We start from the raw sequence: 23,635 nt of genomic DNA, 5'->3' as shown, positions 1-23,635 counted from the left end.
TCTTAAAGCTGTGATTGACATTTTTCTCATAATGAATCCTCTCAGGACATTGTGTAGCCTGTGTAAGCACAAAGGGGGAGGAACACATATGTATTTAAGAGCTTTATCATTAGTGTAACTATTACTAGTTGAATGCTCTTCTCTGGTTCCATTAAGTCAAAATAGAAATCAGCATCTGATATTCAGTTCCCAATATTTAAAAATGTAATGTTACTTATGAAAAGTGTTCTTTTTCATACAATTGTATGTGTATTGTGCTTATATCTCAAGTTAAATTGATGGCTTAATGTATGCTCTAAAGCAAAGTGAATTACACAAAAATTAATGATATCCTTAGTTAAAAGCATAATGAGATGAGTCCTGACATTGGTGCTACATGCCATTTTATATTTTTCCCCTATTTTTCTCTGTATTGTATACTTACCTCCCCAAATCATTGAGCTGCTCTTAAAAACAAAAAATAAAGCAGCTTGACATTGTGTACACATTTTCTTTTTGTTGATCAAATCACACACATGCATCTGAGTGGAATATATAGGGGTTGGCAAAAGTAGGTTTACAGTTGTGAGTATGTGAAACAAGAGTTTATTCTTGTACTAGAGGCCCGGTGCATGAAATTCATGCTCTGGTAAGGCCTGTAGGCCTAGCCGGCGATCAGGACCAATTTGGTCCTTCTGGCTGCCGGCCAGAGCCTTCCTTTGTTCTGTGCTCCCCCCTGGTGGTCAGCAAGCATTCGAACTCCTGGTCTCCCGGTTGAACTCCTGAGGGGACACTTTGCATATCAGCCTTATATATGTATATTATTAATTAATTATTATATCATTTATTTGTATTACAACTGTAATACAAATATCAAAGTCTTGGCTTAGTGTTATCAATGGGCAGAATTGCTCATTGAGCATTATCAGGTTATTCCTTTTATTGGTGTTTATGCCATCTAATTACTAAATAAATTGTTAATCCACTTTTAAAAGTTTAATAAACTGAAGGGAAATTAAATTGTATAGAAATCTGGCTTTATAGAAAGGAATGAAAACTAGCAAAAGAGTTAAAATGTTAAAAATATAGACAAAATAAGACAAACAAATCAAACACTAAGATAGTAGACAAATTCAAATATATTCATAATTATATTATTCATAATAGTCAAGAATTGAAAAACAGTTCAGGTATCCATCAACAGAGCATAGATATACAAACTATGGCACATTTAGGCAATGGAATACTACCTAGCAATGAAAGGGAATAAATATCTTTAAGATATAATCACACAGATGAATCTTGAAAACATGCTGAGTAAAGGAAACTAAATACAAAAGAGTAAAACCTGTATTATGTCATTTAAATAAAATGCAAGAGCAGGCAAAGCCAATTTATGGTGATAGAAATGGAAAAAAAGATTACTGTGGGTAATGGTATTAACTAGAAAGAAGCAGGAACATTCAGGCATGATGGAAGGTTCTCTACCAGGGTTTGGCAAACCTTTTCTGTAAGAGGATGGAGAGTAAATATTTTAGGCTTTGAGAGACATACTATCCCTGTTATAGCTACTCAACTTTACCATTGTAATATGAAATTATCCAGAGATAAAACATAAACGGGTGTAGCTGTGTTCTAATTTTATTTATAGGCACTGAAATTTGAATTTTGTATAATTTTTATAGTCACGAAATATTATTCTTCTGCGTTTCTTTTCAAACATTAAAAAATGTAAAAACCATCCTTCATAGGCTGAAGAAAATTAGGTGCTGGGCCAGATTTGGCCTGTGGGTTATGGCTGATCCCTGTTCTATATCTTTTTTGTTTGTCCTCACCTGCAGATATTTTTCCATTGATTTTTAGATAGAGTGGAGGGGTTGGGGAGAGACACAGAGAGAGAAACATCCATGTGCGAGAGTCACATCGATTGGTTGCCCTGACCAGGGCCAGTTATCAAACCTGAAACTGAGGTATGTGCACTTGACCAGAATCAAACCCGGGACCCTTCAGTCCGTGGACTGATGCTCTATCCACTGAACAAAACCGGCTAGGGCCCTGTTCTATGTCTTTTTATGGGTGTGGATTTTGGGGATGTACGTTCTTATAAAACTGATGAAACTGTTCACTTAAGATCTATGCTTTTTCTGGATGTTAATTACTTTCAACAGAAAAAGTGTACAAAGAAAAAGAAGCAAGAAACCGATGCTCTGCTTGCTTCATTGTCACAGGTGCACAGCATTAACAGAAATAGTGTAAGACATTTAAATTTTCACACCATTTTGTGCTGTTTAAGGGAAGCAGATTTAGACAGAAAATATTGTATTCGAATTGTTTTGCAGTTGAGGAATCAAAGATCCAAAATTATTCCAAATTTCTAGTTGCTAACTTTCTTAAAGACTTTGGAAACTTCTGAGGTCTCTTGTGATAAAAGGAAACTCAGTGGCAGGATTTTGACTAGAACATATATGCTGGAGCTTGGATAACAGTTTTTACTATCCAGTATAAATGAGCTCTGGTGATACCTTCAGACTAACATATGTTTGTTGGAAGAGTCAATATCCTACTGCTCAGTCCTCTATCTGCTGACCTCAATGTATCCTTTGACCTCTCCGTATGGTTCTCCAAATTGAAATTCTCTGCTGCTTTGTTTCTAGGATGCACCTCTCTCCTAATTCTCCTTCTGCTTTTAAGATCTATCTTGGTCTTTTCAGTGTCCTCTGTTGGTCCCTGCATGAATACTCTCCTCATACTCCTCAAGCTCATATACCCGATGCCAGGCTTCCTCCCATACCTCCCATGTGGGCAGTGTCTTCACTCTGGTCCATCTCTAACATACCACAGTAGGCAGTTGCCATTCACAGATGCCCTTCTTACCTCACTTGGGCTCTGACTCTCCATGCCAGGCTACTACTCCTTTTTTGAGCTCAAACATTCCATGCCAGGCAGCATCTCCTGATGAAAACCTATTCTGCTCTGTACTCCTAATGGCTTTAGGACTGAAATGCTCAGGAAGAGGAAGGGAAAGCGAAAGAGGAAGGAAAGGGGAAAGGAACCTTAAAGTATTTTACCAGATAGTTTATATTTAATTCTTCAATCCACCCATAACTTATTATTGTGAATGTTGATGTAGGGATCTTACTTGGTTATTTTTCCCCTAAGAGATAACCAATAGACCCCATAGTATATACTGAATAGTTTATTATTCAAATGGTGTGTTCATCATAAACTTTTTATGTATACATAATCCTGTATTCTCTTACCTATTTATATATTTATATTTTGATTTTTCACTCATTGAAATTGTAGTTTAATTTGAGAAGAAATGATATATTTTTTTAAAATATATTTTATTGATATTTTACAGAGAGGAAGGGAGAGGGATAGAGAGTTAGAAACATCGACCAGCTGCCTCCTGCACACCTCCCACTGGGGATGTGCCCGCAACCAAGGTACGCGCCCTTTACCGGAATTGAACCTGGGATCTTTCAGTCCGCAGGCTGACGCTTTATCCACTGAGCCAAACCGGTTTCGGCAGAAATGATATTTTTTATAAGGAGACAGAATTTTAAAATTTTCTTTTATGCCGAAACCGGTTTGGCTCAGTGGATAGAGCGTCAGCCTGCGGACTGAAGGGTCCCGGGTTCGATTCCGGTCAAGGGCATGTACGTTGGTTGCGGGCACATCCCCAGTGGGAGGTGTGCAGGACGCAGCTGATCGATGTTTCTCTCTCATCGATGTTTCTAGCTCTATATCCCTCTCCCTTCCTCTCTGTGAAATATCAATAAAATATATTTTAAAAAAATTTCTTTTATGCCTGTCAGTAAAGTCTTATAGTATTCTTCATATACATTTTATTATATGGTTTTTTTCTTAGGTAGTTTCTGTAGTTTTATGATCATAAATGGTTTCTTTTTTCTATTTTTAACATTTTTTTAACATTTAATAGGTGCTCTAATTGAAGTTATGGAATAGAAATTCTTTTGACTTTTGTTTGTTGATCTTTTATTGTACCACTTTCTTGGCTCTTATATTAGTTCTAGTAAATTGTTTTGAATGCTCTTGAGTGTTAGTGTAGTTTATTTCATTCATAGGATTTTAGTATTAACTTTAAATTTCAAAAGTAACATATGAACTTAGCCAGTTTGGCTCAGTGGATTTAGGTTCAGCCCTTGGGCTAAAGGATCCCAAGTTCAATTCTGGTCAAGGGCATGTTTCTTAGGTAGCTCAATGTTCAATATAATTGCATGCTCTTTTTAGCCTCTACTAAAATGATCATATTTTTCTATTTTAAGCTGTTGTGGTAAATTATAGTAATTTTCTAATCTTGAAGTATCCCTGTATTCATATGATAATCTTAATCATGGTGATTGCTTTAAAAATATACTGCTAGGTTTAATTTGCTGATATTTTATATAAGAATTTTCCATCTTAATTCCTAAGAGTCATTGAAATATAGTTGTCCTTTTTTTGTATTTTCCTAGTTCAGATTTGGTAAGAGTTTTGCAAGTTTTATAAAATGCATTGGGTATCTTCACATCTTTCCTAAATTCTGGAACCATGAATATAACATAGGAATTATATGTTCCGTGAAGTTTGGTAGAATTTGTCCCTAGCGACTTTTTTTCAAATGAATAATTATGTAATCTAAGGTCTCCATACTCTCACTTATTTTATTTTTAAAAATATATTTTATTGATTTTTTACAGAGAGGAAGGGAGAGGGATAGTTAGAAACATCGATCAGCTGCCTCCTGCACACCCACTCCTGGGGATGTGCACGCAACTAAGGTACAATCCCTTGACCAGAATCGAACTTGGGACCCTTCAGTCCGCAGGCTGGCGCTCTATCCACTGAGCCAAACTGGTTAAGGCTACTCTCATTTATTTTAAAAATCTATCTGATGTGCCTATTTCTGGGATAGATATATTTATATTTTCTACTCTGACTACATATTGTCAAAATTTCCTCATAGTTCTAATAGTTTAGTCTTAGCTTAGGCTAGGCTATGTTTTCAGGGTCACAATAGTTCAAGAGTTAGCTTCATGGACTTTATCCTTTATTAATACAATTATTTTCTCTTTAGATGCTTTTGTTTTCAATTATGTTAATATCACGATATTGCTTTCTTTTTATTATCATTTGGTTAGAAAATATTTTAACCCAAAATTTTCAAGTTTTCTGTGCTGTTGGAGTTTGCTTGGAGTTAATTTGTAGCTGATTGTTTTTTAATCCATTGTCTTTTAACTTATGAGTAAAATTAACCAATTTATATTTATTGCAAATAATGCTTGGACTTATTCCTCTAATTTTATTTTCTTCTATTTACCATACTTTTATTTTCCTTTTCTTGTTTCCATTTTTTTTACTTGTGTTGGACTGTATAGGTTGTCTTTGCTCCCTATCTTCCTTTTGAATGGTCTGCAAATTATAAATCCAATTTAATTCTTCAGTGTTTGTTCTTTGTTAAAAAAACGAATATAAAACCATTCTGAACATATACGTTTAAAAGCAATACCTAGAGTTAACTTGCATCTATAATCTCTGAATACATTTCCAAAGTTTTTCTGATTCTCAGTTTTCACACTTCGTAAGTTCTTCACTCATTAGTTTAAGGATTAAATGGGATGCCATGTCAAGTACCAGCTTTTATAAAAAAGGGATCTTCAATTCCTTCATTTTATTTCTTCATTCAACCAAAAAACTTCCAAATCACACAATCACTTCTCACCTCCTTTGTCCTTCAAAGTCACAGTCGCTTCATAACTTACGGTCTTAGTCTTTCAACTTGTAAGTCTCAGAATATCTTTTCATTCTTCCTTTACATTAAAAAAAAAAATCCCATTCTGCATTGTACTGAATGGCCTCCTTTGCTCTAGATTTAAGGAAGGTCATTTCCTAGTGACTCCAGGCCTTTCTTCATTTTTCTTTCAAAATGGCGGACTTTAGACATTCCATGATGAGCACCACGTGCGCCTGCGCCTCCGGCGGCCATTTCGCCCAGCAGCCCCAGCTCCGGCCTCTGCTCCGCGAGGCGCCTGCGCAGGAGCCCCCAGAGCACTGTCGCTCCACCCTCTAGTTGAGTACGCCTGAAACCGCACGTTCCCGTCTCTTTCCTCCCCCACCGGCTCTGCACCGCCTTCACCCCTTTCCTGTGAGATTCTTCCGCCAAGTAGAAAGCCCACCTTTGGTCGACAGCCTGTGCACTTGAGGAGCACATACAATAGGCGCTTATAGCCCGGGTTCGCCATTCGATCTTAGCTGTGCACCACTGCAATGTTCCTCTGGGCCCTAAAGTTGATAACCGATTTCGCTGGACTTTTTTGCGTTCCGTGAGGCAACAACTAAGAAGAATGGCTGTGGCGGAGGGATCTCTCGCTTACGTTGTGTGTACTTTAACCTAATGGGGGTCGTCCGGGAGTCGGAAGGGGGAGGGCAGAGGGAGGAGGCAGCCAAGGAATTGTTTTTTCCTCTCGCCCCGCCCCGGCCATGCGGGCCAATAGCGACCGGCTCTGTCCCCACGAGCCTCACTCAGCTCCACGGGCTGAGCCAATCAGCGGCGGCAGCGGCTCCGAGGGGGCGGGCCGGGGAGGCAGTGCGTGTCTTGTGAGAGCTCTTGAACCAAGTCAGAGCCGGAGTCGGCTGGCTGGTTGGAAACAGCGGCGGCCGCGGGTGACTCAGGGAGGCGGGGTGAGGGTGCCGCGGCCTCGGCTGCGAGGAGCAGAGGGAGAAAGGTGAGGGGGCCGACCCCGCGGCCCTGCCGCCCGTGCGCCGCGGGCGGGGGCGAGGGGCACCCGGGGGAAGCGGGGTGTCGGGGCGGGGCAAGTGCGGAACCGTGGGGGACTCGGCCGGCTGGGACAGGCTCTCGGCATCGGGGCCTTTTCCTTTCTGGGAGAGGGACGATCACTTTAAAAGACCCACTTAAGCCGCCAGTATTTCTCCCCATACTCTCTTTGCGTTGAGGTTTAACGTTTTAGAAAAGCGAAACTTGGGAGAACGAGGGTCACGCGGCGCTTGGGCCCGTGTTTGCTGTGGGGGAGGGATGGGGGGGCGGAGAGGGTGCGGTTGGGGCGATGGGGTGAGGGGGTCCTCCTTCGCTCCGCCGCCGCCTGGGGTCTGGCCCTCCAAGCGGGGGTTAGGACCCCTCCCGCCGTCCCCGCCCGTCTCTCACCGACCCCCTACCACCTGCCGCCCCCATTGCATTTTGTTTTTGTGCTTTTGCAGGGAGGAGCCCTTCCTGCAGGCGTGGAAACCATGGTGCTCACGCTCGCAGAAAGTTGGCCAGTGCTGGTGGGGAAGCGATTCCTCAGTCTGTCCGCAGCCGACGGCGGCCACGACGGCTGGGACGTGGGGCGCGTCGCCGAGTGGCCCTGGCTCTCCGGGACCATCCGCGCCGTCTCCCACACGGACGTCACCAAGAAGGATCTGAAGGTAAGACTGGGCCTCTGCGGTCGGACGTTTCGTAGCTACCCCCGTCTCGAGACGGCCAGCACCCCGCTGCCCTTTTGTGGAAAGGGCGATCAGAAAGTTGGCATCGGAAGGTGCAGAAAACGAGACCTTAAAAGTTTGAAATGGCTTTGTGGAGCCGAGGTCTGTTTCGCCTACAGTTGCTGGTGTCTGAACATGGGTTTTAGGGTTGTCCAGACATGTTTCGGCGTTGCCAGCGCTGGGCCCCATTAGGGCTGTGCGAATATTTCTCCGGAGGGGGAGTGTTGTTGTTAGTATGAAGTTGGCTAGTGGGTGACGTTTGGAATTAAGAATTTAAAGCTAGTGTTTGGAGGTGCTTTCATTGGGTTTTTGCTTGTTTATTTGTTCCTCTTAATTTCTTCACCCAACTCCTTAAACTTTTAGTCCTGTTATAAATGAGAAGTGTGCGTGTGAGAGTGTGTGTGTGTGTGTGTGTGTGTGTGTGTGGAGGAGCTTGGTTCTATTATGCATATGAGGGTGGGTATCTGTCCATATATGGTGGATCCGGGGAGGAGCGGGTTCCTGGTTGTGCTGATTAGCCTGCGTGTGGGTGTGGGAGAGACCATATATGGAGGGGTGGGTGGAGCTAGCTGTCCCTGATAATGGTGTGTTGGAGGAATGGTTTAGAAATATTCCACCTTGGTGTTTAGGGGAAGGAGATGAGTTGACAAGTGCGGCCAGGGGTTTTTCATCAGAACACAACACTCAGAACTGTTATCATTTAGATCTTTTCAAAAAGCGATGAATTCTGATTGTACTCCCTAATAGAAGTATTGGTGTGAATACTTTGCACCAACAAAGACTCCTTTGTGCAAAAATAACTGAAAAAAGGTCCCTAACAAAGACTCCAAAGTGATGATGATGTGAAGGAAGAAGCACTGTCAGAACAGAAGGTATTTCTAAACTTGGGTAATGTGTATTTCAGTATCATGGTCATTATCTCTGCTGGTTCTTGAAACTGCTCAAACAAGGGAAGCGAGTTTTAGCATTGACAGTTGACTATGTTTTGGTTTCTGAAACCGTTCATTTGAATACTCTCAAGGTGACCATGCATGCCCAAACCTGAATTACTCTGCAAAGGGTTGTGGGAAAAGGGTGTGTGGTTATATATATTTTAAAGTTTATGTAGTGAGACTTGTCTCATGTTGAAAAGGAGGAGTGACCAGTGAGCATTTAACCACGTGCCAGGAATCATGCTGAGCACTTCATAGCCATGATTTTATTTAGCCCTTACAGCAGTTCTTTGGAAGTAGGTACTGATACTGCTCCATTTTATAAATAAAAATTCTGGGGCTGGGGGAGATTAAGTATCTTGCCTAGGGTCACACACCTAGGAGTTGACAGCCTGTGATCTAAACCAGGAAGTTTTGCCTTCTGAGCTCACCCTCTTAATTATCATACTCCCTGATTTTCTCCTCTGTTTCACTCCTAGCAAACCAGGTTTTGATGTTACAGAACTAATGTAGTGAGGTGCAGAGATGGTCAACCCATTGGCTTTAAGCTAATAGTATTTCTCCATAAAATGGGCTTTATGTACTAGATTTCAGTCATAGTTGTGGTTTATTTCACCTGCCAAATAAAACTTTCTCATGTGCATTTGTTTACCTGTGATTTGAATGGACACAAATTTTATTTAAACTTTATAGTTTTTAGTTCTTTCTAAAGATGATGAGAGACTAGGTGTTTGGGTGTTTGAGTACCTGTTGGGTTGGGAAGGCAATCTAGGAGGGTCCTTTATGAGTATACTTTTAAATCTCCACATCTCCCTACCCTCCAACCTTTGAGGTGGTGGTAATATCTTCATTTTCAGAATGAGGAAATAGAATTAGGAAAAGGAGTCTTGTCTAGACTTTCATAATGAGTTACTAAGTGATGGAGGGAGGAGGATTTGAATCTAGTTTATGCTGTGTGTGTTTTCCACTGAACTAAGGTGCCTAACCTGGAGACAGCAGGGAATTTTATTTATTTATTTATTTATTTGTTAAAATTTTTGTGGTTTTATTGTATCATGAGGCATTGAAACATCTGAACAAATCATTATCTGGATGGTGAGGCAGCTGCTTTCTCCTTCATTTCTTTGGGTTACTAGAGCAACTTGTCAGTAGATTAAAAAAAAAAAAGACAACCTTTTGCGTTACTTAAGTCTTTCCAAGGCATGCGCTGGTACAACACAAACTTCTCCTGTCAGATGTAACTAGTCTAGTGTCCAAACATCATGCACAATACCTAGGTAGCAGCAGCGCACTGCACCCGCTCCCACCTCAGTCCTGCTCATTTGTGTATGATATTTGGAGCATCTGGAGGAGTGTGAATAGTATCTGGAAGAGGAGGGAGGAGGAAACAGCATGAGTGCCTGGCTGGGAGGAGGTCAGCCAAAGTTGTGCAGGGCAAGCCTGAACATGTCATTGGTGCAAACCCAAGCATCATTGATGTTCTTCAATAGGAACATTTGGTGGAACCCCATGATGGGGTCTTCAGCCTTAAGCTGGCCCACAGCCATGCTGAGGATGCAGCTATCTGGCGTGGGCTGGTGGTCCTGTGCTGTGATGCTGTGCTGGATTTTCTGGAACAGAAGGCTAGACAATTTCTCCACAATGGCAGCTTTCCCCTGGAATTGCTGTCCTTCCCACGTAAGGCATGATGCATCAATGTAAATTGCGCCTAGTTGGGTTCTGTCATTATCAAATAGCTGGTGGTAATGTTGAATGAAGCTGGATCCAATCTGCTCCCAAATTGGCTTGTCTCCCATTCTGGAGCGTCACCCAGCCTCGTTGAAACCCGAGGGGCTGGCACCATGGCGGCAGTGGTGGCCGACAGCAGGGAATTTTAATTCAAGAACAATTTTTACTTATATTGGATTTTTGCTTTACCTGCAGACCTTACAACCGAGTCTCATGTAAGATACAAATCTAGTTGATGTCTTTATGCTAATTATGACTTATTGCTACCTTCCTTAGTTGATAGAAGATGAAATAATTGGCTTAAGTTTAGAGCCAAGTTTAAAAACATAGAATTTTAAAACAATAGAATGGAATTGTACTTGGTGATATGTAGGCAGGAATTAAACTAAGTCACTGACCATCCTTACTTACGCCTGGGTTTAGGGATATTTCATTTTGAGGTCTGGGGTGGGACTGGGGCCTGAAATGAATATGAATGAATGAAATTCAAGCACTGTCCCAACTTTTTAGTATTAGTAGAAGTACAGGTTTGTCTATGATTTGCTTAGTTAGGATGATATTATTGTGGTCAAGGCTTAGTAACATTGTTTTACCTTGAGAGAGACTTTGTAACAAAGTCACTTACTCAGATACAATGTAACTAGTTCATTACAAATAAGTTCAGGTGAAGATTCAATAATGTTAAATGCTTATTATATGGCAAATACTACTTTATTTAACCCTTACAAGTATTCTAGACGGTAAAGCCACATTATTTTAGTGTTAGAAATTAACTCTTAAAGAAGTTAAATAACTTGCCCAAGTTTGTCTCCAGATCTTAAACATTAGATTTTAATATTCAGGTAGAGTGAAGTTAGAACACTTTATTTTACTGGCCTTTATATCCTTAGTACCTAGAACACTGCTTGGGCATGTAGTGTTTGTCAAAATATTTGAATGAGTAAATGAAGGAATCATAAAATTATTATCTCTACATGGAAAAGCAGTTTAGAGAAATAATCTAACAATGAAGCAGTGACATTGTCTTTATCTGGAATAGCAATATTGGAAATAATAGGTTGAGAATTATAATTAATAGACCTCTTTTTGGCCTTTGGAATCAGCATAAATAACATTTTTGTAGTTACACCAAGGGAACATGGAGGAAATAACACAATTTGGAACGAAAACTAGTTACATCTGTCAGCTTGTAGGAGCTTGATCCAGACACTTCCGTTCCCCCTGGATTTGAATTCTTACTGGTATGTCATTTCATATTAATTTATGCAGAAGAGGTGTTTTGGAGGCAGGGCGATGTATATATAACTCAATCCTCAGACACAAATAAAAGACATATGTGGTTTTAATAGGAAACTTTTGAAAGAATGTTGAAGAAAGCTCACAATCTGTTGGGTTCATTTTATATGTATATAAATACACACATTTATACACAAATACACACACATATATATTAACTTCTCTTTATTGTTGAAAGCATTACAGATGTCTCTTCCACCCCCACTGAACCCTCTGTAACCACACTCCCCCCACACCATTATATATATATATATATTTTTAAGTCATCTTTTTTTCAAACCAGAGTTAATGTGAATTTTTGACCAATGCAACCTAATACTTCCAAAGTCATAAACTAAATTATTTTTAAGGATATAAAATATCCTTATTTTTTAAGGAACTAAAGGAACTAAACTTAATTTTCAAATCATTCAAAAATTAGGATGTAAAGAGTGACCCTGTCTAAATTTTGGTTGAGGGTTAATGGTAAGCTTTATAGATAGCAATCTAATAAGAATTGTGATATTCCTTAAATTTTGTGAATCCCTTTAAGATCTTCTTTACTTTTTTTTTGCTGAATATATGTTAGATAATCATATTGAAGATCCTCTCTCCTCCATTCCTAACTGAAGGCGTTAAGATTAATTAAGATAAATTAAGATTTGAATTACCAGAGGGGTCTTCAAACTACCTCGTCTCCTTGCCCTATACTTTATACACATTGTCTTTAAAATCTACCTAGCAATGCAGTGAGGGGTAGGTGTTAGTACTTTCATTTTTAAACTAGCAAAAACATGATTCAGAGAGCTTTGATTTAAGCAAGGTTTGTTTGTTTAAATCATATAAGCATTTATTCCAATACTGCCAGCAGTATGGGAGAGCAGCAGGTCATACACAAAAATCTGCTCTAAGCAAGGGTTCTTAACCTGGGGTGTAGGTTAATTGGTTTCCTTTGTAATCCTATGCATTTTATTTTATGCTCCTAAATTCATTCTAAGAAAAATTCAGTATAGCTGGGATTCAAACCAGAGCTCTATGTTTCTGAAATTTGTACCATTGTGATGGGAAAACTGTCATCCAAAACTAGCTTGGGTTTGAGGTTGATGTGATATGGGTCAGAAGAGGAGATATCAGAAGAGCTGGATTCTGTGGCTAGGGAAATAGAAATAAAGGAAGATGGGCAGTCTGACCACCTCTGTGAAAGGATCATTTGGTTGGTTATAGTGATGGATGGAATATGTAGAACCAAAGAGAGTCCATGGAGCCTTGTCACATAATAAGTATTCACATATTTGCACTTATTCTCTAATAACTACAAAGTTAAAAGCCTGCCATATGAAGAAGATATGCAGCTTCTTGGGGAAAGTTGCTTGGGAAGTTAGGGATGCACATTTTGTTGTTGGGGAATGGGGGTTGGGTTAGGTCTTCAATTTCATTGATAACCATAAAACTGGAGAAGGTTTGGGATCAGGACTAACGGTATGTCAGTTAGGAACTTCCTCCCTTCTAAATGGGTGAGAGAAACAGAAGGTAAGAGCCTAATTCAGAGAGAAATTTATTCAAGAAGTCTTTGAATAGTGACTTGGGACTGATACCAGTGAAACACAGTGGTAAGTAAAAGCTGATACAGACTTTGGCCTATTGGAATTTATAACATGTCAATCAGGTAACCACAAATAAATAATTCAAAATGTGGGTAAGTGCTGGGAAGAGAAAGTACAGTGTTTTGAGTACAGTTAGCAAGGAAGCCTCTCTTGGACTTCTTTGAGAAAAGGATTTTTAAATTTGGTTCTGACAGATAAATGAAGTTATCTAAACTTTTTTTAAGTTAAAAGTTAAAAAGGGAGATATTGCCTATAAAATTATGAACAGTGCTATAGAATTATTAACTAATTACTTGAAATAAAAAATGAAAGGCCTTTTTAGTAAGAGGAAGAATTTTAAGTCAAATAGAAATAGTGACTATTACACCAAATATTGAGGAAGTCTATTGTATGTAAATTAATATACAAAAAAATCCCCAACCCATTTTAAAAAGTTTAGATTAAGGGATAGCATGTTCATAATGGGTTAATAAATAAGCTAGGGTGTTTTGATATATTTATATCAAATTAAAGGTTTGTGAATGTTTCTTTTTCTGGGTGAGAGACCCACTTTTGGAGTGAGTTCTTTTATGTCTTAAAATATTTATACAAATTGTAAGGGTTTTAGCTTTAGGTTAAAACATACTTTGCAGGTCTGAGGCAGAAATTTTCACAATTACTTGGAAAATGGTATTTCCATTGTAGTTTAACTTTCATATAAGAAGCTAGAGGTAGTTCTGGAAAACTCTGGGGTCATTTATCAATTACTTGTTTGTCTAGTTAACAAAATAGTCTTAGATGCTAGAGTAAATTTCCCAGCTTATTCAATTGAAAGAGATTTCTGAGGCTGTGCCATCTATTAGGCCTTGTGCTAAATCCTACTGATACCAGGGGAATTCAAAAGCAAGTGGTGGATTGTGGTCATGGGGAGTCATCTTAAGCTCACAATGTCAACATAGAGTTACAGTGCCAAGCAATTAGTACTTCTTTTAAATTTATCTTTAATTCTCTAAGCTCTGGTGTCTAATTAACATATGTAAGAACCTTCTACGCGGGGGTTCTGTGCTTTGTGGGCTTCTGAGAGGTAACTTTGGGGGGCAGAGACTGGCCCTCAAAGCCCATGATTTCTGCTTCCCAAAGTGGTTTGGGAGCCAGAGCTTGATCCATGTCTGGATAGTTTATTGTGTGAAGAGAAGAGCAGGAAAGGGGAACAGTACATTCAGATATTTGAGTAGAATAAAAAGTGTATAATTCAACTTGAGCATTTTTTCCTGTTTATTTTTGTTAATCAAATCTACTTTTTCCTCATTTTATTTATCTAGGTGTGTGTGGAGTTTGATGGGGAATCTTGGAGGAAGAGAAGATGGATAGAAGTCTACGGCCTTCTGAGGAGAGCATTTTTAGTAGAGCATAATTTGGTTTTGGCGGAACGAAAGTGTCCTGAAATTTCTGAACGAATTATACAGTGGCCTGCGATTGTGAGTAAAAATTTGAGCTTATTGAACTCAATGAAAAAAGGGCATTTCATCCATTATGAGTGAAACAAGAAAAATATATATGTGATAACTATATTCAGCCCTCTGGAAAATAATACCACAAACATATGTCAATGTAGATGAGTCATAAAAGCACCCTGGATCTTCTGTTAGTCCTGCTAGGAGCTCTGGGCCCTTAACTTTCTTGGGCCTTACTTTCTTCACTTGAAAACTAGGAATGGAAGTAATGTGGGGAATGTCAAAGCTCAGAGGTCGGGAACTAGTAGACATGCACAGACATACAGATCTGTTTGATTTGACCCTCACAGTGTTTTAAGAAAATGTAAATTAGCTGTCTACTTATAAGAATGTGGAGTGGAGTAGTTTACCCTTGACCTGTGAACCAGGAGGTCACTGGTTCAATTCTTGGTCAGGGCACATGCCAGGTTGTGGGCTTGATCCCCAGTATGGGGTATGCAGGAGGCAGCCAATTGATGTTTCTCATTGATGTCTCTATTTCTCTGTCTCCCTCTCTCTCTCTAAAAATCAGTAAAAACATTAAAAAAATAAAAAAAGAATATGGAGTATTCACTTAAAAATCTAGATTTCCAGTTTCTTTTGAAAAAACTATAAGATATGGCAAAACTGCAGCCTTGTGGCAGTTCTTTATCACAACAGTTGGCTAGAACTGAATAATGGCTATTGCCTGGCTCCTGGAAGGGTTTCCAGTTTTGATCTCATGGCCTCTAAGTTTCCCCCTGGGTCATAATATTCTTTGGCTCTAAAGATACAGTCAGGATATTGAGTGTGCCATTTCCACATCATTAAATTAGAGGAAAAGAGTTATCACTATGTTTGGAGAGGCCATTTGAGGTTTTATGAGACATGAGCTGGGGCATGAGGTGGAAGGGGCAGATTTGGGTAGTTGAAAAGACTCGGAGGATGACTGAAAGGCTGACTAGATTGTGAAGGGCCTTGTGTGCTGTGCTGTCAAATTGAAGGTTTGCCCATGAGTCAGAACAGCTTTTAGAGATTTTTGAGAGATGCAAGATTTTGGTTAAAGTTGTATTTTGCTCTTTTGCTTTTTAATTTTTTTCCCTCCCAACTATTAAGAATTTGCTAAAAATATGGTCCTGTCTCTCTAGGAAAATATATGTACACATAATTTTTTGCATAAAATTTGGGGAAGCCATGTGTCTCTGGGCCCAGACTTGTATGTTAATAACTCCCAAATGTGTATGTGGTTTAAATTATTGATTGGATAAAAATTGTGTGCTCTTGTTGTGGTTGCATAAATAGTTGTTAACGAGATACTTGCAGTGAATAAAAAACTTAATGACTTTCTCTCTTCCTGCATGTGTGCAATATTACCAGTCCCCAATTTCAGAATTATGCTGACAGCAGTTATGATGCCCAAATATTTTCTTTTGTTTTGTTTTAGGTATACAAACCTCTGTTGGACAAAGCTGGTTTGGGATCCATAACTTCTATTCGCTTTCTAGGAGATCAACAGAGAATATTTCTTTCTAAAGACCTTTTGAAGCCTATACAGGTATAACACAGAAACAATATTAAACGCTAAAAACAGAATTTATAAAATTGTCTTTGAACATGAGAACTAAAATACTGACGTTGATTGCTCTAATTCAGGTATCTTTTTGTTGTTGTTAATCCTAAGTGAGGGTATTTTTTCCATTGATTTTTTTTTAGAGAGAGTGGAAGGGAGGGGCGACAGAGAGAAAGAGAGAGAAACATTGATGTGAGAGAGATACATTGATTGGTTGCCTTCTGTACATGCCCCAACTGGGGCTGGGAATCGAGCCTGAAACTGAGATACGTGCCCTTGACCGGGAATCAAGCCTGAGACCCTTTGGTCTGCCAGCTGACGCTCTTAACTACACAGCCAAACCAGCTAAGGCGAATTCAGGTATCTCAACAGAGAAAAGAACCCATCCCATCAACAGATAATTGTTAGGCATTATCCCTCAGTGATAGTCATTGGGTTGGTGCCGACTGTATGAAATTGGAAGGACAAAGGTACTACAATTAATGGTGTGTGTGTGTGTGTGTGTGTATAAATACCTAGGCGATAGGACAATAATTTTTAAAAGATTGACTATCATTCTATGTGTACATATATCTATATATACATATATGTTAGCCCTCATTAGCTATGGATTCTATATTTGTGAATTTGCCTGTTTGCTAAAATATATTTGTAACCCCAAAATTAGTGCTTTGGTGCTTTCACAGACATGTCCAGAGTGACAAAAAATTTGAGTTGTCTGACACATGTTCTCAGCTGAAGTCAAATAAGGTGGCATTCTGCCTTCTTGTTTCATCTCTTGTATTGTAAAAAAGTATTTTCTAGACATACTTTGTGCTGAATGTTGGTGCTTTTTGTTGATGATTTCACTGTTTAAAATGGCCCTCAAAAGTAATGCTGGCCCTGGTCAGGTGGCACAGTTGGTTGGAGCACCATCCTGTATACCAAAGGGTTGCAGGTTTGATCCTGATCAGTATTTCTCTCTCACCTGGATGTTGTTATTATTATTATTTTTTTTAATCTCTGTCCCTTCCTTTCTTTCACTGAAATCAAGAAACATATCCTCAGGTGAGAATTAAAAAAAAAAAAAAAAGTGCTAAAGTTTTGTCTAGTGTTGCTAAATACAGGAAGGTTGTGATTTGCCTTAGGGAGAAGATACATGTGTTAAATAAGCTGTTGGTCTTGAGTTCAAGGCTAATAATGCAGTAATATATACTAAATAATGTATCTTACAACAGAAACATACATAAAACGAAGTTATATATTGATCAGTTGATGGAAATGTTGTGACCAGAGGCTTGAAAGAACCTAACCCTATCTTTCCCCTAGGAGCAGTGGTTCAGTATTCACTAATTCAGTGTTTGTGGTGACTTAATAGAACATAACTACCATGAATGATGAGAACCGAATGTGAATGTGAGTGTGTGTGTGCTTTCCAATTAGCTTGTAAAATTCCCACCTTTTTCTTCACAACATTTAGGCTCCTGGATCTTCTTCATATGTGATTGTTTTCTTTATTACGAAAATGTTAGGAGGAGGAGAACACACAGATTAATTTATCTCCACAGATCATTACCTTGGGAATAATGGTCTTATAATAACATTCATCTTTTAGATGTCACTTATGAAGCTTAATAATCCCCTTTACTTCTATTCAGTGACCTGTAGAACAATTCACCCTGTTGTTTTTTTTGCTTAAAGGCTATCTAGGGCCAATGGGCATTGCTATTGCTGGCCCTGAATTGGAAAACCCAGAACACTGCCTTTTTCCTCTACTCAAGTCTCACTTTTACTTCCACATCTTAGAAGTGAGTGAAAACAAGGTTCACTCGCTTATTTTATAATGTTTAAGTAAGTGGAACGGGGAGATGCTTTTACTTAACTTCAGGTGCCAGTTACCTTCGTATATTAGATAAGGCATCTTGATATTTTTCCTGCCTTAAAAGAAAGAATGACTTGCTCTTAAGGACTGAGGAACATATAGGAGGGGCTGTTGATATATCTTGCTTTACGTAGTGATAGAGTATATTTTACTTGTTAGCATTTTTTTCTCCTGGACAGTTCTGTTTTATATCTTGCAGGTGTTCAAGTTTTTCAGTTAAATAGAATTCATAATTTTGTCTGTTGAGATTGAAAAAGAAAAATCTCTATAGCAAGTTTATTTGTTCTCAGGGAGATGTACTGTGGCCATCAGTGTGAATGCTGTTTTATATAACATTAATTGAGAGAGACTGTGATGTGCTCTTGACTTATATTGATGACAACAGTTGTCAAAGTTTGGTGCTTCAGGGCATTCCCTTGTAGATATGGTCACATCAGGCTTCTACTGTGTGAAACTCTAGGTTGGGGGATGTGATTACCACAGTATGATGCTTGAATAAGTAATGCACAGAGAACCTGAAAATCATTTAGTCTATGTAAAGGTTGTTATTGAGGAGAAACCAAGATGGCAGCATAGGTAAACACCTAAACTGCTGCCTCGCACAACAATTTCAAAACTACAACTAAAAGACAGAACGGACACCATCCAGAACCACAGGAAAGCTGGCTGAGTGAAAATTCTACAACTAGAAGGAAAGAGAAAACCTCACAGAGAATTGGAGGTACGGCAAAGGGGCTTTGTGCGCGCAGAGAGGAAGGGCGGCTGGGAGCCTGGCTGACTTTCTCTGGCGGAAGGGGGAAGGAAGCCTCCGACCGCACTGAACCCCAGTTCTGACTGCACTGAACCCCAGTTCCGGGCGAACCCCTGGGGACCCACGCTCTTACGGGGGGAGTCTGGACTCTCGGGCGGAGACTCGAGCTGGGAAAGGCAGAAGTCTGAAGGCGCACGCGGGCCAGTGCGCACAAAGGCTGCGGAGGTTGCCACAGGCTTTCCCTAGTGGAAGGGAGTCAGAGGCTCCTGACTGCACTGAGCCCCAGTTCTGACTGCACTGGACCCCAGTTCCAGGCGAGCCCCTGGGGACCCACGCTCTTGTGGGGGGAGTCTGGACTCTCGGGCGGAGACTCGGGAGCTGGGGAAGGCGGAGGACTGAAAGTGCGCACGCGCGTGCGTGCCAGTGCGCACAAAGGCTGCGGAGGTTGCCACAGGCTTTCCCTAGTGGAAGGGAGTCAGAGGCTCCTGACGGCACTGAGCCCCAGTTCTGACTGCAGTGAACCCCAGTTCCAGGCGAGCCCCTGGGGACCCACGCTCTTGTGGGGGGAGTCTGGACTCTCAGGCGGAGACTCGAGCTGGGGAAGGCGGAGGACTGAAAGCGCACATGCGCACAAGGGCAAGGCTGACAGGAAGCCAAGACTGAGACTCCACCCCATCCAAGCTGAGCACAGAGGCTATTGCAATTTGGCAAGTCTAATCCTATAAGGCTGTCTCCAGCACCGAACTTCTCCCAGCATAGACACAGCAGATCCTTACAGCCAACTGGCCCGGAGGTCAATTCTTCCCAGTGATACCAACAACAATAAAGACTTAATTACAACAAGGCTGTACACACAGTCCACAAAAGGGTGCACCAAGAGTGTCCACCTCAGGTTAACTGGGGAAGCAGACCCACTGGGCCATATTGGAAACCTAGCACACAAATCTACCTTACCAACTCAGGGAAGCAGTGAAAATGCGGCGTCAAAGAATCAGATCACAAACGAAAGAAATGGAGGAAAACAAACGACTGGATATAGAATTCAAAACCACGGTTATAAGACTTTTTAAGAATATCCTAGAAAAGGCCGATAAATATAACGAGACCCTCGAAGATATGAAAAAGGACCAACTAGAAATTAAACATACACTGACTGAAATAAAAAATATTATACAGAGACCCAAAAACAGACTAGAGGAACACAAAAATCAAGTCAAAGAATTGAAATACAAAGAAGCAAAAAACACTCAACCGAAAAAGCAAAAAGCAAAAAAACAAATCCAAAAAGTTGAAGATAGTATAAGAAGACTCTGGGACAACTTCAAGCGTACCAACATCAGAATTATGGGGGTGCCAGAAGAAGAGAGAGAGCAAGATACTGAAAACCTATTTGAAGAAATAATGACAGAAAACTTCCCCCACCTGGTGAAAGAAATAGACTTACAAGTCCAGGAAGCGCACAGAACCCCAAACAAAAGGAATCCAAAGAGGACCACACCAAGACACATCATAATTAAAATGCCAAGAGCAAAAGACAGAGAATATTAAAAGCAGCAAGAGAAAAACAGTTAATTACCTACAAGGGAGCACCCATACGACTGTCAGCTGATTTCTCAACAGAAACTATGCAGGCCAGACGGGAGTGGCAAGAAATTTTCAATGTGATGAATAGCAAGAACCTACAACCAAGATTACTCTACCCAGCAAAGCTATCATTCAGAATTGAAGGGCAGATAAAGAGCTTCACAGATAAGAAAAAGCTGAAGGAGTTCATCACCACCAAACCAGTATTATATGAAATGCTGAAAGGTATTCTTAAAGAAGATGAAGAAGAAAAAAGTAAAGAGAAAAATTATGAACAACAAATACACATCTATCAACAAGCGAACCTAAAAATCAAGTGAATTAAAAACCTGAGGAACAGAATAATCTGGTGAATATAATAGAATCAGGGGCATAGAAAGGGAGTGGACTGATAATTCTCAGGGGGAAAGGGGTATGGGGGGTTCATGAAGAGAATGGAGAAAAATCATACACCTATGGATGAGGACAGTGGGGGGGAGGTAAGGGCAGAAGGTGGGGTGGGAAATGGGTGGAGGGGAGCTATGGGGGGAAAAAGGAGAAATAATTGTAATAATCTGAATAAAGATTTATTTTAAAAATAAATAAATAAAGGTTGTTATTGAAACTTAAGGTCTGCCTTTTGGATTGAATTTGGTTCAGTTATCTGTGGTTAAGAAAAAAGATAAAGTGTCCAGGTCAACTCTCTGGCACTTCTGATGAGCCTAAAACTCTCCTAAACTGAGTAGAATTATTTTAACTTATTTAAGAGCCTTTTGTGGCTTTCCCCATTATTGTGCTGTTTTGTCTCATAGTAGTAGGAACACACTTAGGTTTTTTGAAATTGCAGTAGCATGAGGGAAAAAAAACCCTCACAGGTGACACATTCTGGTAATTAATGTTGAGCTCTTATGAAGACTCTAGTTAAGTCTAATGTTACTTAAATTTTCCCAGGATGGCCTCTAAAAGACTAGTTATCTTTTCTAATGGGAGAAATGGATCACTTATTTTTGGCCATTTCACAGTGGCAGAAAAGCATGACAACCTGATACTGGAAGGGCTTCTGTGCAATATAGTTTGGGTTGGCAGTTTATTCCTATCGACAGTTTCTGTATACATTTATCATAACTGAGTGTATGCACAAAGCCAGAAGACTGGAATAGTGCCCAAAATAGAACCACTGTGAAGAATTTAGTGTTTCAAAACTGGCTCACTGAAGATTTAGGCTGTTCATTAAAATTTTGTCATCATCACCCTCCACCCCTTTACTATTGAAGAATGCATTTGGAATTCTAGTTAGGTTAAATGATTCTGTGTGAAATGATTTGTTAAAAAATAAAAACAGCAATGTCAGTGAGCTGACAGTATGGATCTCTGTTTCTGTGTCTTTTTGCCCTGGTGTTTTGGACATGGATTCACCTGTTCATTTGTTTGCTTATTATGTTTCCCATAACCAAAGTTATGTCTTATTTTAAATTATGCTTTGAGCCACTCTTAGTGTTTGTCTTGCTCTTATCTTGGGGTGACTTCTCTTCAGTCTGCCTTAGACCTGTGCTCATTTGGTTTCCTGCTATGACCTGTTTGGTTCATTGATGCCATCAAATGGCTAATTGACAATACTTTAACCTCTCTGATTAAACTGATTGAAATATCCACTGGCATTTCAACAACTCTTCTTGTTACCTTAAAAATGTAATGATCCTCCATTTCTCAGGATGTAAACCGTCTTCGACTTTCCCTTATGGATAACCATGATGTCAGTAAAGAATTTCAAGCTTTGATTGTGAAACATTTGGATGAAAGCCATCTTTTACAAGGTATGTGGATAGTTCATGAGTTGATCAATGATTAACTTCTAAGAAAAGCTATGTTTTAGCCCTTTTCACTCCTTCTTTCATTGCAGTTTCTAATTTAGAAATTCTTATGCTGCTTTCTCCCATGCAACTAGATGATTGAAGGACTTTGTATTCTGTAATATATTCTAAAGCCTCTGAAATTTGGACCGTTCAGGGATTATGTGAAAACTATAAAAGTAAACTAGATATCTTAAAAGTTCAGCTATATTTAGACATGAGATTTGATATTAAATTAAATTAAGGAAACATTAATTTGTAATCCTGAGCTTCCCATTTACTGTTACTAAGTTTCTTGGTCAGTTTTACAATCATTCTTTTTTAAATATACATTTTTTAAATTGATTTCAGAGAGGAAGGAAGAGGGAGAGAGAGAAACATCTTTGATGAGAGTGAATCATTGATAGGCTGCCTCCTGCACGCCCCACACTGGGGATCAAGCCCGCTACCCAGGTATGTGAACTGACCGGGAATCAAACCGTGACCTCCTGGTTCATAGGTCAACACTCAACTACTGAGCCATGCTGATCAGGCACAATCAAAGTCTTTTTTATCAGACTTAGCAGTTCTGTTGGGGTTCCTGAATTTTTGGATCCTCTAAAGACTCTTTCTAGGACAATGAGTTAGATCTCAATGAGTTTTCTGATACTATTTGATCTGATACAAATGCTAAAGTAAATATATTGCCACTCTAAGATAAATCAATAGAAGAATGGAGCTTTAAAATAAAAAGTTTTAAATTTTCTTCTAGCTTTATGGAAATGTCTTCTCTTGTTTATGAAATATCTGTTAATGTTCACTTTTGTCTACTACAATTTAAAAAGATTTCGGAAAAGATTATTCTGGATAATGGTGCTGTTGAAAGATAATCCAAATTGCTCTAAAAATTTTTATTTCTTTTAAGGTGACAAAAACTTAGTTGGTTCCGAAGTAAAAATTTATAGCTTGGACCCATCAACTCAGTGGTTTTCTGCAACCGTTATAAATGGAAACCCAGCATCTAAAACTCTTCAAGTCAACTGTGAGGAGGTAAAGATGATGACAATGGCATGTAATATGACAGGGGAAGATAATTATAAAAAGGAATTTTATCTTAAAGGAGCTAAACATCTTTATTATGTTAAAATATTAGAGTAGAAAGGGAAATATCACAATTGTCTTAAAATAAATTATTTGTAAGAAGCTCCTATTAGGTTAAAAGAGATAATTTCTGTTATGTTCCAGAGCATTTTCTAATTTTTCATTATCTTTGTTTTATTTATTTTTAAGATTCCAGCACTGAAAATTGTCGATCCATCACTGATTCATGTTGAAGTTGTACATGATAACTTTGTGACATGTGGTAAGATATATTGTTTGTTTAAAATCTTTCTTTTTCATCCTGTCTTTCCCCTTTATCCTCATGTTAAGGGAAATAGGGAAGCCAACTTAATTATTTTTAAATATTTTAGGTAATTCTACAAGAACTGGAGCTGTGAAACGCAAGTCTTCTGAGAATAGCGGAAGTGTAGTTTCCAAACAAGCAAAATCTTGCTCTGAGGTAACTTGATTTATTTTGTCACTTGCCTGGAGTGTTCTTTAACTCT

General features: G+C 39.4%; 2 protein-coding genes across 4 annotated transcripts in view; one reads left to right on the top strand and one right to left on the bottom strand.

The window, feature by feature from the left end:
* Nucleotides 1–6,549: 6,549 nt before the first annotated feature.
* KDM3A (lysine demethylase 3A) overlaps nucleotides 6,550–23,635 on the top strand; it is a 64,048-nt gene continuing 46,962 nt past the window's right edge. For all 3 annotated transcript variants that reach the window (XM_080686503.1, XM_080686502.1, XM_080686501.1), the window contains exons 1-8: nucleotides 6,550–6,710; nucleotides 7,201–7,407; nucleotides 14,305–14,460; nucleotides 15,899–16,009; nucleotides 21,911–22,013; nucleotides 22,954–23,078; nucleotides 23,319–23,391; nucleotides 23,501–23,589. In XM_080686503.1, the coding sequence (XP_080542629.1) occupies nucleotides 7,231–7,407; nucleotides 14,305–14,460; nucleotides 15,899–16,009; nucleotides 21,911–22,013; nucleotides 22,954–23,078; nucleotides 23,319–23,391; nucleotides 23,501–23,589 (834 nt within the window). In that variant the 5' untranslated portion in view covers nucleotides 6,550–6,710; nucleotides 7,201–7,230. The remainder of the gene's footprint in view (nucleotides 6,711–7,200; nucleotides 7,408–14,304; nucleotides 14,461–15,898; nucleotides 16,010–21,910; nucleotides 22,014–22,953; nucleotides 23,079–23,318; nucleotides 23,392–23,500; nucleotides 23,590–23,635) is intronic.
* Nucleotides 9,812–10,192, bottom strand: LOC308256196 (nuclear transport factor 2-like; the record flags this gene model as incomplete). The annotated part of the gene is made up of 1 exon (XM_080684263.1): nucleotides 9,812–10,192. The coding sequence occupies one exon, from the start codon at nucleotides 10,190–10,192 to the stop codon at nucleotides 9,812–9,814; it is 381 nt and encodes a 126-aa protein (XP_080540389.1).

Source organism: Plecotus auritus (assembly GCF_963455305.1).
Source record: "Plecotus auritus genome assembly, chromosome: 8".
Classification (NCBI taxonomy): domain Eukaryota; kingdom Metazoa; phylum Chordata; class Mammalia; order Chiroptera; family Vespertilionidae; genus Plecotus; species Plecotus auritus.
Note: the sequence above shows the minus strand (reverse complement) of the source record. Positions and strands in the feature narration are given on the sequence as shown.